We start from the raw sequence: 13,701 nt of genomic DNA on the forward strand, positions 1-13,701 counted from the left end.
AATGAAACGAGGATCACTTTTTCTAATTTATGTGACCTATAGAGACTGGAGGGCTGCAGTGAGGTCTTCTCGTGGCGTTTCATGAACAACCTCAGCCTGCCCTCTAGTCGGATTTCAGTGAAGTGCAGGCTAATTCACAGCGCGCCCTCTACTGGGATTTCAGTGATATTGCAGGCTGATTCGATTCCAAAACAGGCGGTCCTCTATTTACGACGGACTCTATTTACATCCTACTTAACTCCGACCGAAAATGTACGTAAATCGGAATACAGCGAAGGCTATCGCTCATCCCTTCACTAATGCGTATAATGTATTAAAGTCATAATTATAGTCACTCTTGTTATGAAAAACACTTCTCGGCCATAAATTTAACTGTAGGTGTGAATGAGCGTCGAAAACCGGGAGATACTGTACAATAAAAGTGAAGGAACAACGCACAGCCATTTTTTTAACATTCTCTGATTGAAATGTATGTAAGTGTAAAATAAATTGTTCCGTGTGTCCCAACTGTGAGTCCCCATTTTTTTCTCCATCGCGTACGTTAAAAATGGGGCGCTTGTATTTGTTTGCTTTTTGCAGTTCCGGAGAATTACTGAGAGAGGCAGCAGCAGACCGCAGTTGACCAAAGAGAAGCGAGCAAGAATCAACCACAGACAAAATGTAAATCAAAACAGTTGACCTTTTCTCCTTCCTTCATAGTTTTTCACGAATGACGTTTTTAAAGTGTCCCATATGAATCGACTATACATTTCTCATCTTTCATTATTTCTGTAATTTTAATGTAGTCCTCGCTGTACCTTTGACACGCTGTCCCGTCGTTGAACGTGGATGAGCCACCAGCCAGCGGCCCCTCCCGCCCGCTTTCCTCCGTGCGAGTGACTCTCCCTTCGGCTTCACTACGAGGAGGAACCGGGTGCACCCGGTTCGTCGTTTCTTTTCTTTTTTTTTTTTACAACTACCCCCAAGATGGAGACTCGCAGATGGCAAGATTAGTTCTTAGAATTCAACCGTACCGCCCGCCTGTCTTTAATGACGCCTTGGTTGGCAGCAGTGGAGATTTTTCTCACATCTTTTTACCCATTTTGAAGGATCTAATCGGGAGCTATTGAGCTCCGGGGGTCGCGGTTGTGGCAACCATGAGCTCCGGGGAGGGAGCGGAGGAGACGACTAAGGACCCCGGGGACATAACGTTCAGGACAGGTAAGCTCAACGCTGACGAGATCCACCGGTGATGGTGATGGACATTTATCCCCGACTATGGTGACTGGTTTCGGGGTGCTAGACAGTGAACGATTGGGATCGAGGGGGACCACCGAACTTGACTATAAATTGTATTAAAGTCATAAATCGACTGTCAGTGTTCAACCCGTAGAAATGTTGATGTATTTTTCTGTGTAATTGACTACAATATGTTAGACTGTGTAAGCTAAGCATTAGCTTGGGTGCTAATGTTTCGACCCCCATCTTTTTCCAACATGTGGCACCGTTTATCGACAAGCTACTAAAAGGAAACACTCTCCGACACTTTTGGCTTTACTCTGGCCTAATTGACATCCATTACACGTGTAATAGATTGTGAGCAATGTGAGTTTTTTACCCAAGTAAACTTGGAAGCCGTACAGCAACCGCGTGCAATGCACCTTCCAAGCACCACAAATGGGGAGCAAATCGAGCATCTGCCATTAATATTAAGTCGCCCGTTGAGCTTGTGTGCGCGCGCGCGCGCTTGACACTTGATTTGTGCTTCAACCTTGTGAACTGCGAGTCGAAAAGCGGTAGAGAGGCTATGGGGAGGGCTGACCCAGTATGCACCTCTATGGTGAGCGTTTTAGCTTGGAGTTAGCCTCCTAAAAAGCCACCCAAAGCCTGTTTGGCTACCAAATGCTAATGTAGCATCGCTAGCTCACCACTGAGTTGACAAAGCCGGCGTTTCCTTTGACCGACTTCTTCCTTATGAAGGAAAAAAACGTAGATACAATGTGAACAGTTTGAATTCAACGCCCCCCACCCCAGTAGATCATTTTCTGCTCTTAGTGTTGTCAAAACTGAACGACAGTGCGAGCTATGTAAACAATACATGGCACGTCCAGCATTCTGGGTGTGTTAGGCTAAGCTAAGTGTGGCACATAATGCACACTCAGGCTAAAAACAGGCTTTCGAAACTCTATCGCGGTCTGTAACTTAGAAGGTTGCGACCACAGGAAATCGGTGCTTTAATTGTGTCACAGCGACACCGATGCTAAGATGGCCCTTTGCAACTCAACTCTAACACTAAGAGTGACGGGCCTGAAGGATGGAAAAGACAACAAACAACAATGGGCCATAAACTGTAAATTCCAAGAAGTTAAATGGCATTGGTAGGGTCTGAGAACGGGTTTTACAACACTTTTCAGTGCCAACAGAGGCACGAGTGGTTTATTTTGGTAGCTTCTCAGGTTATTCCACTGCCCCACCTATGCTCAGTATACATTTTAAGTGTTCAGACGTGATTGAATTATATGGTGGATCTGGATAAGCCCGTGGGCTTGGCTCCACTTGTGCAACCATGCCAAGTCACCCCCCAGCACAGTTCGCTCTTTGCAGGCATTGAACTGCTTCCAGCGCCTGATGTCATGCCTGCTTTTGTCATCATGCTTGAGCTTCGCTGCTTAAATGCATTTCAAATCGATTTCTATGTTGTCAGAGTCTCTTCGTGGCATTCTCACATATCCACGAGCATTTTGCAGTGGCTGAGATTTAGGTCTGATAAATACAGAGATAGCCCTGCTTTTTAGTGTTAGAAACCAAAAAATAAATGTCGTACTCGTACTCTCTCCTCCCCTCTCACAATAGTCTAAAATTGCCACTATTAAGATTTTAACTATATCCAGAAATATGATCCTAAAACAAATATAATTTCAAACTCCTCTTACATTACACTTAAAAGATGAACAGCTTCCTGATTGTTTGACTCCTGCCTATTCTTGATGTATTGATTTACTAATTCGCAGTTGAGCTCGTGTCACGGGCTGAAACGATCAAAGTTTTGCAGTGCTAATTTTCCACACGAAATAAGGTTACCGCTGACTCACGCACCACTCTGTGTGAGACGAGCTGGGAGGAAAAGAGTGTTCCAAAAAAAAAAAAAAAAAGGGAGGGTCATTTCACATTTAAAACGAGAAGATTAAGTGCAGTGACCCCACTGCAGAGCAAGTCTTAACGTTTAACAACAGCATGACTACGATTGCCAATAGAATTTAAAATGGCCCTCCGCCACTTGTTAGAATGTATTGTACCGTTTGTATATAATATTGTCGCTAATGTGTGCTCACGCCAGCAAATTTGACACTCTCATTCGCTGCCTCCCATGTCACTCACCAGGCCAGGGCCTCACATTTGAAAGCCTCACACACACAGACTCCTGGATGTTGTCGAGTGGAATGTGAGGATGGTGACCCCAAATGGTTCACAGTAATCCCCGCCCCTCACATTTTGTTTTGTTTTAATAATGCAAACTCAGTTTTGCTTACTCGAGGCTGCTCTAAATGGGATTGAACAGTGAACTAAATGTACCAGGCGCATGGTGACACTTGTTGCTTGAAATAAATGTGAATTAAAATGTTCCAAAACCCAGTGCAGTGATCCCAGATGGAGCTAGATAATGCCAGTTGCGGAACCGCTACAACCTGACTCGAGATCTTGTACCTTTTGCTTTGTACACGTAGTACAGAGCTAACGGAAGGCCAGAGTGTGACATACAAGCTCTCGTTTTGCACTCGCAGCTTCTTCCTCCATCCTGGGTCTCTTGTTCAGACTTGCACAATTTTGCGTGTCTGCCCACAGGCTATACGCACCCTCCCTCCCCTTCCCTACATCCTCATCTTCAACCTCATCATCCTTTTCCCTCGGCGTTGCTTTTTGTCAATCCGACGTTGTCTGTTGTTGCGCGTTTCCTTCCTCTGTCATTCTTGTTGCATCGTGTCAGGACGGTTTGCGCTGATGCGCGGTGACAATTAAAGAAAAAAAAAGCCTTCCCTCCTCTTCTCTTTTTTCCCCTTCCAGACTGGAATTAATATCTTGGCTTCGCTGCACAGAGACGGGGGAGGTTTGTTGTGGCCTCTTGTCAATCATCAACTCGTTTCATGCCAGGAACGTCGCTTTGCACATGACTTCAATATTGATTCCAAACGTTTATTGCAAGTCGGTCATGCGGGCTTTTCTTGTGCGGCTGGCACAAAGTCCGTATCATCCAGACTTCATGAATGAACATTTCGAGGCAGCACCTTGGCCGTTTCCGGTATGTTTGAATGAGCGGCGGTGTGTGTTTGTGTGTTTAGCAAGCTAGCGGCCCAGGGATGGAAATTTGATTCAGAGCCTACATTTATGACTCAGGCCCATTCACCCAGGAAGAGGTTTGCGCGCACACACACACACACACACACACACACACACACACACACACACACACACACACACACACACACACACACACACACGTTGCTAATGGATATTGATCCCGGAGATGGAGACTGATTGAGGTTTCCCTTCAGGCTCAATGCAAAGACGTCTGGGGGGAAAAAAAACAAAAACCAAAAAAAAAAAAACCCCACAAAAAATGGAATAAGACTCTTAGTTGAGCTTCCTTGAGCGCATTTTGCTAAATTAGTTCTGCGGCCTTTTTTCTTATCACAAGGTGATACGACAGGACGACTGGTCATCTGGGTCAGGTTTACTTTGGCTTTGCAATGACGTAGTTCAATGTCTGCAGTTGTTTGCGCGGCTTTGGTAACGCTCTACCCGAAGGAGAGAGAGTTTGATGTTCAACTCGCTTTATCTGGCCATCCTAGTCGAGTATTTTAATAACGGGCTGGACTAGACTCCTTAGTTCTCTCCCAATATTAGCTTGTCTTATGAAGACATTTTTTTTTTTGGACTATTTTACGCTCCCAACGTTGTAGGAACAGCTTGGGGAAGGCCCTTTTCTGTTCCAGCAGTTCCAGCATGACTCTGCCAACATCTTGTAGCAATAACGTCAGGGTCCCAAAAGCTTCTATTCGTAGAGTGGATGTCACAAGGTAAACCGAGGGAGGCTTTTCGAATACGTGCATCAGTCCAATAATAGTTTCCTGTGTGAAACACTCAAGATTTTAGTGGTGGAAGCCCATCTGGCAGGAAATTGTGTTAGCTCAGATAAGCGCAAACTGACCAGCCACTGTTGAATTATGCAGGTCGTTAAACGGTGACGTCGTCGTCGTCGTATTCCCATGAAGATGCAAGTGCCGACGCCAAGATTTTGGGCACTGTCATGGGAACGAACGAGCAAAGAAGGGGGAAAATGTTGTGACCTCATAGTTGGGTTCCATCGCCCCCCAAAAAAAGAAAGAAATGGAAAAATTCATCCCACATGCCTGGCTGCGCCGCACACTGTAATTATTCAATGAGAGCACGATGAGCGAAGCCATGCGCCGCACCGCGCCGCTCGGCGCTCGCCGGGACCCCGAAGCCCGCATGACGTCATGCGCCGGCCTTTCGGTGCACCTCGACAATACGAGCCTAAACTGGAACAAAGCGCCGCAGATTGAATTCCAGAGCTCAGTGTGAACTATTTGGCCTTTGCCGGATGCGTTCGACCAACAACCCGATTTGAAGAATGGAATCGTGACTGTCAGGCGTCAGTGTGAGCTCGGGTCGTGATTCGCACGGACCGATGAATCACAGCGACCCATTTCCTAAGATTGTCATTGTGCCAACGTTCTTCAGCAGAGTAGCAGTAAAAATTTAGTGGTGGGGCCGTGCGTCCAGCATGAAGGGCCTCGGGCCTACGAGAGGTGAGAGGTCATTGGATTACACGCTAACCTAATCCAGACGTGTTTGTTCTGCGCCGGTGTGTATTTTTTATGTGGCTTTCAGGAACTGAAGTCCTAGTTTAGTTCCTTTGTGGAAGTTGGTGGGGGTGGATGACGCGCACAAAACTAGCCGTTTAGTCGCTGCTTCTCGAAAAGTTTTCAAAGGTGAAAAATGAATATTGTCGTTGCTAAAGCACTTGTCGGCGTTGCACCGATACAGTTTTTAAGCAACTAATTGGCTGGGCGCGCACTCTTATGCCGCCGATGTGCCAATTTGCTGCAAAGGGCGGCGTGAAAGCAGCTTTTATTTCGTTAATTGGCAAATTACAAGCTGAACCACTTGTATGGAATGATGTCGCACTTTATGTCACTGACAAAGCTATCAGCATCCCACCCACGGCCGCCTGCGGTGAAAACACACGCCCCGGGAGAGGTGGCCAAATGTATTGGAAGTGAACTGTACTGCTCGTGGAATACGTGACTGAACATGACCTTGACACGATTCGCTCAATCTTTGCATCGGTTGTGGTGAATGGAAGCCACATTTTGGTCAGTTTTGGTTCAGATAAGAAAATGAAAAGGATGACGTTGGACTTTTTCTTGGCCCGGTTCAGTCATGTTCTCTGACCCTGGCTCGTGTGACATTTTCCGATGAAAACTCGATCGTCAGGTCAGGATAGCAAGAAACAACTAAACTGCAGCTGGCTTTTTCCTTTTGAACCAAGGAGACGACTAATCCTCCCCGTGGCACTTTTGACATCCAAAGGTTTCCGTCCAAGGCCTGTGCAAAGGACCTACTCCTTTGCAACCTTGAAGCCCAGGTCTGTTTTCATCGAGATTTACACGAACTAGGTTTCATCACGACACAATTTCCCACCACCTGTCGTGACTAACAAGCCTCTATTTTAAAACCACGTCAGTCAAGGCCCGTTAGACTTTACAACTTCCACAAAAAGCCTCAGACTAGATACGACAAAGGCCAACTGACCTCGAGCGATACGTAGCGTCATTTTGTTGTGTGTCTTTGCGCCAGAGAGCTCGAGGATAGATCGAAACCCATCGTCATGTAAACGTGGCATAATAAATGACATTTTGTTCGCTTTGGCGTAAAGAAGGCTCTTGGAAGACCTTTGGGCTTCAATGAGTCGATTCGTCGTTGCTGCTGCAGTGTTGAGGTGTTTGGTCGATGTGCTTATCAAAGTGCTTGTCTTGTTTTGCTTTTCCCTTACAACAAACAAAACATCAGTACACTCTGCACACGCTCATGTACAAACCTCTTGCCTCCCTGTGGGGTTGACCCCCCCCCTCCCGCCCCCCAACTCCTCTCATCTGCTGAGCTCTCCTTCGCGATATTTCTCCTTTTCCAACAATTTTAAAGGAGAGAATCAGGAGGACAAAAGCGAGAGAGAGCACGACGTAGGTGGCTACACGTTGGTTGCGAGACGCCGTGACATCACGACTTGGAGAGAATCATTTCTCAGTGCATTCTTGTTGCAGCGGTGGAAAGCAGAAGCCGCTGTCTGCCCTGCCTTGTGCAGATATTGTTCGAAAAACCTCCTTGCACTTGACGCAACTAGGATACGCATTTAACAGGGAGGGCCTTTGAAAAAAGAAAAAAAAAAAGGCAGTGAAGACTTCACCAAACTAGGACAGGTCCTGAAAGAGCGTTGTACTCCTTTTGCCTGCGCTCTCGTCTCTAGAGCATGCAAAGGTGCTAGCTAACTCACTGTTGCCCGTTTCTCTTGCAAAATGTTTTTTTTTGGGGTGGGGGGGGGGGGGCCTCGGTCACTATCTACTTCTTACCCGCGACTTTTCTTAATCTAAGGACTGGAAGCAAAAAGGACATCGATGAGTGTACCTGATCTCTCCTTGCTCCATCCAGCCTGTCGTCTTTGCTAGCAACTAGAGCGGCAACCAACCATCCCCACTTTGGCCTGTAGTATAGAATATAAATATATTTGTAAAAATCTTTTATCTCGTATCACTTCCGAGCATCTCCGTTGGGGGATGAACGACAATTTCTCCTTGTACAGTGCCTACTCTAATCTTGAGCGATTTGTTGAAAGCTTTTGCATGGTCAAAATAAGGCGCCAGGGTTCCACGAGAGCCGAGCTGATAACACACGGGCGACATAAACCACTGCTGCCCTGCCGGCTCATCGGTTGCGTTGGTTTTGCATACTCCGGCGGTGCCAGCAATGAAGCTAATGACTCGTCCTTGTTTGCTGGCATCTCATTAGGACCGTTCCGTTTTTTAATTGTTAATTTTTTTGCAGTTTTTCCGCAAATAGAAAACGGACTGCCCCGGACCGAGGTAGCCTTCGGCTTTAATTCTCATTCCCGAGTACGCCATGCCTCAGCGAAGGAAGTATCAAGCCAAGGGGGAAGTTCTGATTGCCTGAAGTGAAAGTCATCGGTGCCCGTCAAAACATAAGCGTGTGTTTATTTGCTGCGTGACATTTGGCTGGAATGAAGAACAACTCGCTAGCGTAAAGATGTCTGATTCATCTGTTTATGCGACAGCGACAAAATATCGTCTCGCAAACTCCTGCAATACTTCGAGTGGTATTTTTAAGAAATGAGGTTGCAATGAAAAACTCAAACTTTATTCTGTTAATATTATGGCTGTGACTCCAGAAAAATTAGCCCCCCCCCCAAAAAAAAACGTACTCCTATAATAGTCAGGGCCCTGGACATACCTGTAATCCTCCAACGATGCCACAAAGGCAAATGGATTGATCCGTTTTTAACGTTTGGTGCCACAACAACTGGGCGACACTTCAGGTGTCACTTCAGGTTCAAGCTGAACTGTTTGTTTTTGGCAGTTTCACAGCTTGAGGTAACGCTCACAAGTTTCTGTCTCACCTCCGCGCAAGTGTTTCGATCGCATTCTTTGCTCGTTCACTGGATATCGTCCTCGGCAGAAGGACTTCAACACGAGTAGGCCTTGAATAGTTTTCCTGCCTGACGTCTCCATTTGAATCGGCGTGACCAAGACGAAAAGTATTCTCCAAATGAAGGGGCTTCGTTCTTGCCTGCTCGTGAGTCAAGCGATGAGTGTGCCTGCCGAGAAGGGGAAAGCAGGGGCCCGTAGCGAGGGTGGTCTTGTGTTCACGTGGGCCGTGACACAGAAACGGGCCAGCGTCTGGGACAAGAGGGAGCTGTTTGAGCGCAGCGTGCTCGCTTTGAGGCGACGCGACTGAGGTCTATGTGAGTTCACTGTACCCCGAGAGCACATTTCATAGACGCGAGACGTCCGGCGTTGAAGGAGATCAAGCCTCGTCATTTCCTCAGCGGTGCTTGTAGAAGCGTGTGTGTGACCTGTCCAATTTTTTTCCGAGCAGTTTGCTGTGAATGCATGTAACGTGTGTCTGTGTGCATTCCACCGCTTCGCCACTTGAGTGTGTGAATGTCGTATCTATGCTGATGGTTTGGATCTGTGTTTCGTCTGTTGTTTACATAGTGATGCAATGCGGGCGGCCCCAGCATTGCATCGTTGCACGCTGCAGTCTATGTCCGCGTTTTGGGCATTGCAAAAAATGCAAAGTATGTTTCGGATTTGATTTGATTTTTTGGGGGTGTGTGTTGATTCTCCCGCATGGCGCCCCGTTCGTTCTCTGAAGTGATCACCGGCTTCCCTGAGAGCCTTTTGAAGTGCTTGACAAACAACCACACTTTGCCCATACAGCAGTTGCGTGCAAAGCTAATACGCGAAGCCTGTGTCTGGGCTGTGCGGTTTTAAGGTAAACTATACCATAAGACGCGCGTGTTTGCAATTTGTACAGTTCTGTTTCCCATGATTGGCACTCGTGATCTTTTGTTCAAACTGTAAACATGTTTTTTGGACAGAACATGTTTTTTGGGAAAGATGAAGCCAAATGATAGATTTTTTTTTGGGCAGTGCACACCAGTGATTTGTTTATGAAAGCGATGAGATGAAAGATCCGGGCCCGGTGTCATAAAAGATGCATTTCATATACAAAATGCAAACTACAAGTATTCCTCCGAGTGCAACCCCAGAGTCAAACACACTTTGCCATCCTCCTTTGCCACGACTTGACGCCCTCCTGGAAGGCTTCTTCCAGGAATCCTTGGCAAACACCTTTGTCGTCAGACACCTGCCTCGACTTTACTCGGTGTTGACGCCAGTTAGAAACCGGAATGTCCCCTCTGAGGTCCAACAGGAAGCAGTCCGAGGCGGAGTCCCTCGGGCAGGAGCGCGTGTGGCCCGCTGAGTCACCCACTTGACCCGCTTGACCAGTCACCGTGTTTACATTTCGACACCGCGTGACACTGAGACGGAGCACGTCTTCGCTTCGGTCACGGCGGCAGCGACACAGTCTCTTGCTCACGCTATGTATAGGCTGCCTCAGTGGCCTCATTGTTGTTAGGGCGCAGTCTTGTCATGAGTCTTTGTGTGTGTGTGTGTGTGTGGGGGGGGGCGGGCTTTATACATCAGGCCTCTGTAAATTTGTCGAAGGAGGGAGGAGCATTGTAAATAACAATTTGGAGAAAAAAAAATCTATTCATTTGTCATTTGACCGCTCCCTCCCCTGCGATTGGTTGACGACCAATCCAGGTTGTCGCCGGTCTCTCGCCCAGAATCGGCTGCGAAAGAATGCAGCTCATCCACACCCGTCATGAAGAGAATTGATTGGATCGATGGATCCCTTGTTTAATATCAGTATGTTTAGGTTGGCTTGAATCAATGATCCAACTCAATTGCCGCCTAAACAGCCCAAACAGATCAACAGCCCCCCCTCACGTGAAGCTAAAATACCAAATAGCGAAGCAATAAAGCTAAACGGGGGATCGTTTGGTTCAGACTTGAAACCAAATTTGAGTCGCACCGACAGATGCTGATTGATGATCTTAAGACACTGTCATTAAATGAACCGGTCAGTTTGCCGACAGGGTGGGTGACATCCTCACGCTCATTTTGATCTGTCTTGTGTTTCTTACAGATGGATCCCTCCCTAAGGAGACAAAAGGAGATGAGTCCAGTCAGATTGCAGGTGAAACGCCACAAACTCACATCAGATTTTTTTTTGCCCCTCCTCAAATGTGTCTGCGCACGCATGACTAGTGTCTATTTTATTAGTTTGCCGGATGAGGCCTGGCCACTGTCACGGTAATGTCTCACCACCACACTCGCCTCGACTCCCTCTCCCCTCACTGTCGCCTCCGTCTCCCGATTGGGTGCCCGTCGCCGTAGCGACAGCGGCCTCTCTCACTCTCTCACTCTCTCGCTTGATTACAGATAGATGCGCATGGCCATCGAGGATTTCAGCCCTCTGCTGTCCTTTTTGTGATGGGGATTTTATCGTTTGATGTGGGTCGATGTACTTTGAAATCTGGTGTAGTTGTGTATCTCCGTCCCGAAAGGAGGAACTGATGGTACGTTTTGATACATCACCTCCCGTTGGTTGTAAAAAGAAAGAGATAAATAAACGAACGTCGAAAGGAGGCCAGTGAATTTGGCAGGTTGCACCGAGGCCTGGGGGCAATGCTGGGAATGGCTCCCGTTGACCAATACGATGAAAACATGAATTCAATTGCTACATGGCATCACTGCCGCTGTGTCTTCCCAGTACTCTTCGCACACTAGTTTTCTTTAGATTCTGTCGCTTTCCAGTCATTACGAGAGATTTGTCAGGGATTAACTCTCCCCATCTGTCGGCCCGGCGATACGACTGGTCCGACTGGGCCGGGGTTAGGAGCGGAACAGTTACGTCATGACTGTTGCGCCTTCAAAGCCAGGCGGACGGACGGACGGAAAAGCATTTTTGCTGTTGCTTTTGTATTTCCTTTGAATGCGAATGTAGACGTGCTCCAAAATACATCCCAAACCTGAAAAAATGTCCTGTTGAGGAGTCGATTGCATTTTTGCTCTTGGAATGTAATGCCAGTTTCACCTGCAGAGGGCGCATTCGTATCGAGTACAATCTCGCGAGCAGAGGGCCAAGCGCCACGGCCTGCATTGAATCTCCTCTCGTCATTAAAACTTAACCGTGCAGTCGGACCGTATTCAGAATATAATTAGATTGCTAAACATTATGCTTTGTTGCGGCTTGTTCTTGGATTGCCACGAGGAGATCCGGAAATGAACGCTTGGCACCGATGAGCCATCCTCCTCCGCCTTTTCTCCTCGTCCTTTTTTTCTTTCCTTCGTCATCTTCTGGTCACCGGGGTAACCTTGGCCTGCTTTTCAATTGGTAAGCCTACCCTGCCATTTGAGGTCTGGACCAAGGGAGAGAACCCAACAAGGCGAAGAAGGCTCTTGGCATCGTACGCCATCTCCAACGAATGAAGGAAGGACAAGAACGGGAGCCGCCGGCGATTGGGAATGTAATGGCACGAGTGCCGCTTTTGCAGCCAATTCCTAGACACAGTCGGTGTGCACAATAAGAGTAGATCCCGATCAACACCGGATCGTGCATTTCTCCCAATGAGGCAATGAGGATGTAGGTTAGGATTCCAGGTCACGCATGTCCTATTCCTGTCTAACTCCATCCCACCTTTGAGAAATCCCGCTCTTGCCACACATCACTGCGACAGGAATTTCTGGCACGCGGTCAATGCGTAAACTTGGCAGCTATGTGGGGGAGCGCACATGTGCAAGCGTTCTGGTTTCTCTTGCCCCGCAACAGCTGGCGCGCAGGCCGCGCATCCCAATCAGCTGCCAGGGAGCTATTACGCTCTGACACCGTTTGCCATCGCTCTTCAACCCGGACAGCAAAGCTCGTTTTGTGGTATGAAGGGAACTGTGCCCCTCCCTCCCTTTGGACCTGTCCCATCTGTCCCGGTCTGGGCAGCCGTCGCCTTCTGTCTTTCTCCCCCAAGCGAAACACTGCGGAGGTATTTGTCACACAGTCGTCTTGTGGTTGACTTAACTAATCTGCTTTGTTGTATCAAGCCCATCTAATGCCAACTTGACCTCCTGAAAGCCCCCAAGAGGCTGCGACCATTGAAAAAGTGGAGCCGGCCTTTGATGTTTCCTGACACGCATGACTCGCGAACAGTGTGACTGTGCTCGCAGGCACACTGCCTCTCAGGCAGGATGCAAAGGACGATTGACGTCTGGAGAATTTCATTCGCATCCTTTGCCCTTTCTCTATGTGGGGGGCGTTGTCCCATATCCATTTCGCCACTGCCCACTTCATGTATTCCAACAGGAGATAAATCAATTCAAGGAGAGCTCCTGGCACCCCCACGCCCTTAAACATTTTGGGAAGAACTTGTATTCAAAGTCCAGTTAACCCTCGTATCAGCCTTTCAAACTCAGCAACTACGTAACTTGTCAAATAAAGTCGATGTACGTGTTAATGGGTTGATTCAAGCTCACGAGTTAATGAAGCTGCACCCTTGAGATGTGGTGCCAGTGCATTTGTCACAAAGCGGTGCGGGCACAGCCTTTGCTCTTTGCCATTGAGCCACGCCGCAACCATCCCAGCAGAGCACAAATGTTTTCCCAGCTCTCCTCTTCTGTCAGTGTCAAGTCTTCATGCTAAGCAGCTTGTCAGGACGCATAAATGCTGTGCAGGCATGTTGTAATTATGTGCCGGCTCCAAACATTCAGGATGACCTCCCGCAACCTGGCCCGACCAAAATGCGGCACAGATGAACAGCTTGGTGTATGTACACCCCTTAGCCGACACCTCGAGGCGCCTGTCTGCTCGGAAACGTTAGCCCCCGGCTTTTCCAGGGGAATGCGTATCGACTGGAGCAAAGCGCACAGTTTTGGTTGTCTCCCGGATTGGAATATCTCTGCCGAGGAATGCCAGGATTAGGTGCAGCTGCTGCGGCTGTGCCCGCAGCCGACCGGCATTGGTCAGTCATTCGCGCCAATGGTGCCGTCGGATGACACCCCCCCCCCC

General features: G+C 48.0%; 1 protein-coding gene across 4 annotated transcripts in view; it reads left to right on the plus strand.

Annotated features, from left to right (window-relative positions):
* The first annotated feature begins 833 nt into the window (after window positions 1-833).
* LOC109508261 (triple functional domain protein-like) overlaps window positions 834-13,701 on the plus strand; it is a 48,829-nt gene continuing 35,961 nt past the window's right edge. For 2 of the 4 annotated variants that reach the window (XR_002166631.1, XM_019858141.1), the window contains exons 1-2: window positions 884-1,200; window positions 10,789-10,839. Coding sequence is in view for 3 of the 4 variants with exons in the window: in XM_019858141.1 (XP_019713700.1) it covers window positions 1,137-1,200; window positions 10,789-10,839 (115 nt within the window). In the remaining variant the exon portion in view is untranslated. Of the gene's footprint in view, window positions 1,201-10,788; window positions 10,840-13,701 lie in introns of all 4 variants that reach the window. The other 2 variants (XM_019858140.1, XM_019858142.1) reach the window with 2 other exon arrangements.

The sequence above is a fragment of the Hippocampus comes genome, unplaced genomic scaffold, assembly GCF_001891065.2.
Source record: "Hippocampus comes isolate QL1 unplaced genomic scaffold, H_comes_QL1_v1.1 scaffold429, whole genome shotgun sequence".
In the NCBI taxonomy this organism is placed as follows: Eukaryota; Metazoa; Chordata; class Actinopteri; order Syngnathiformes; family Syngnathidae; genus Hippocampus; species Hippocampus comes.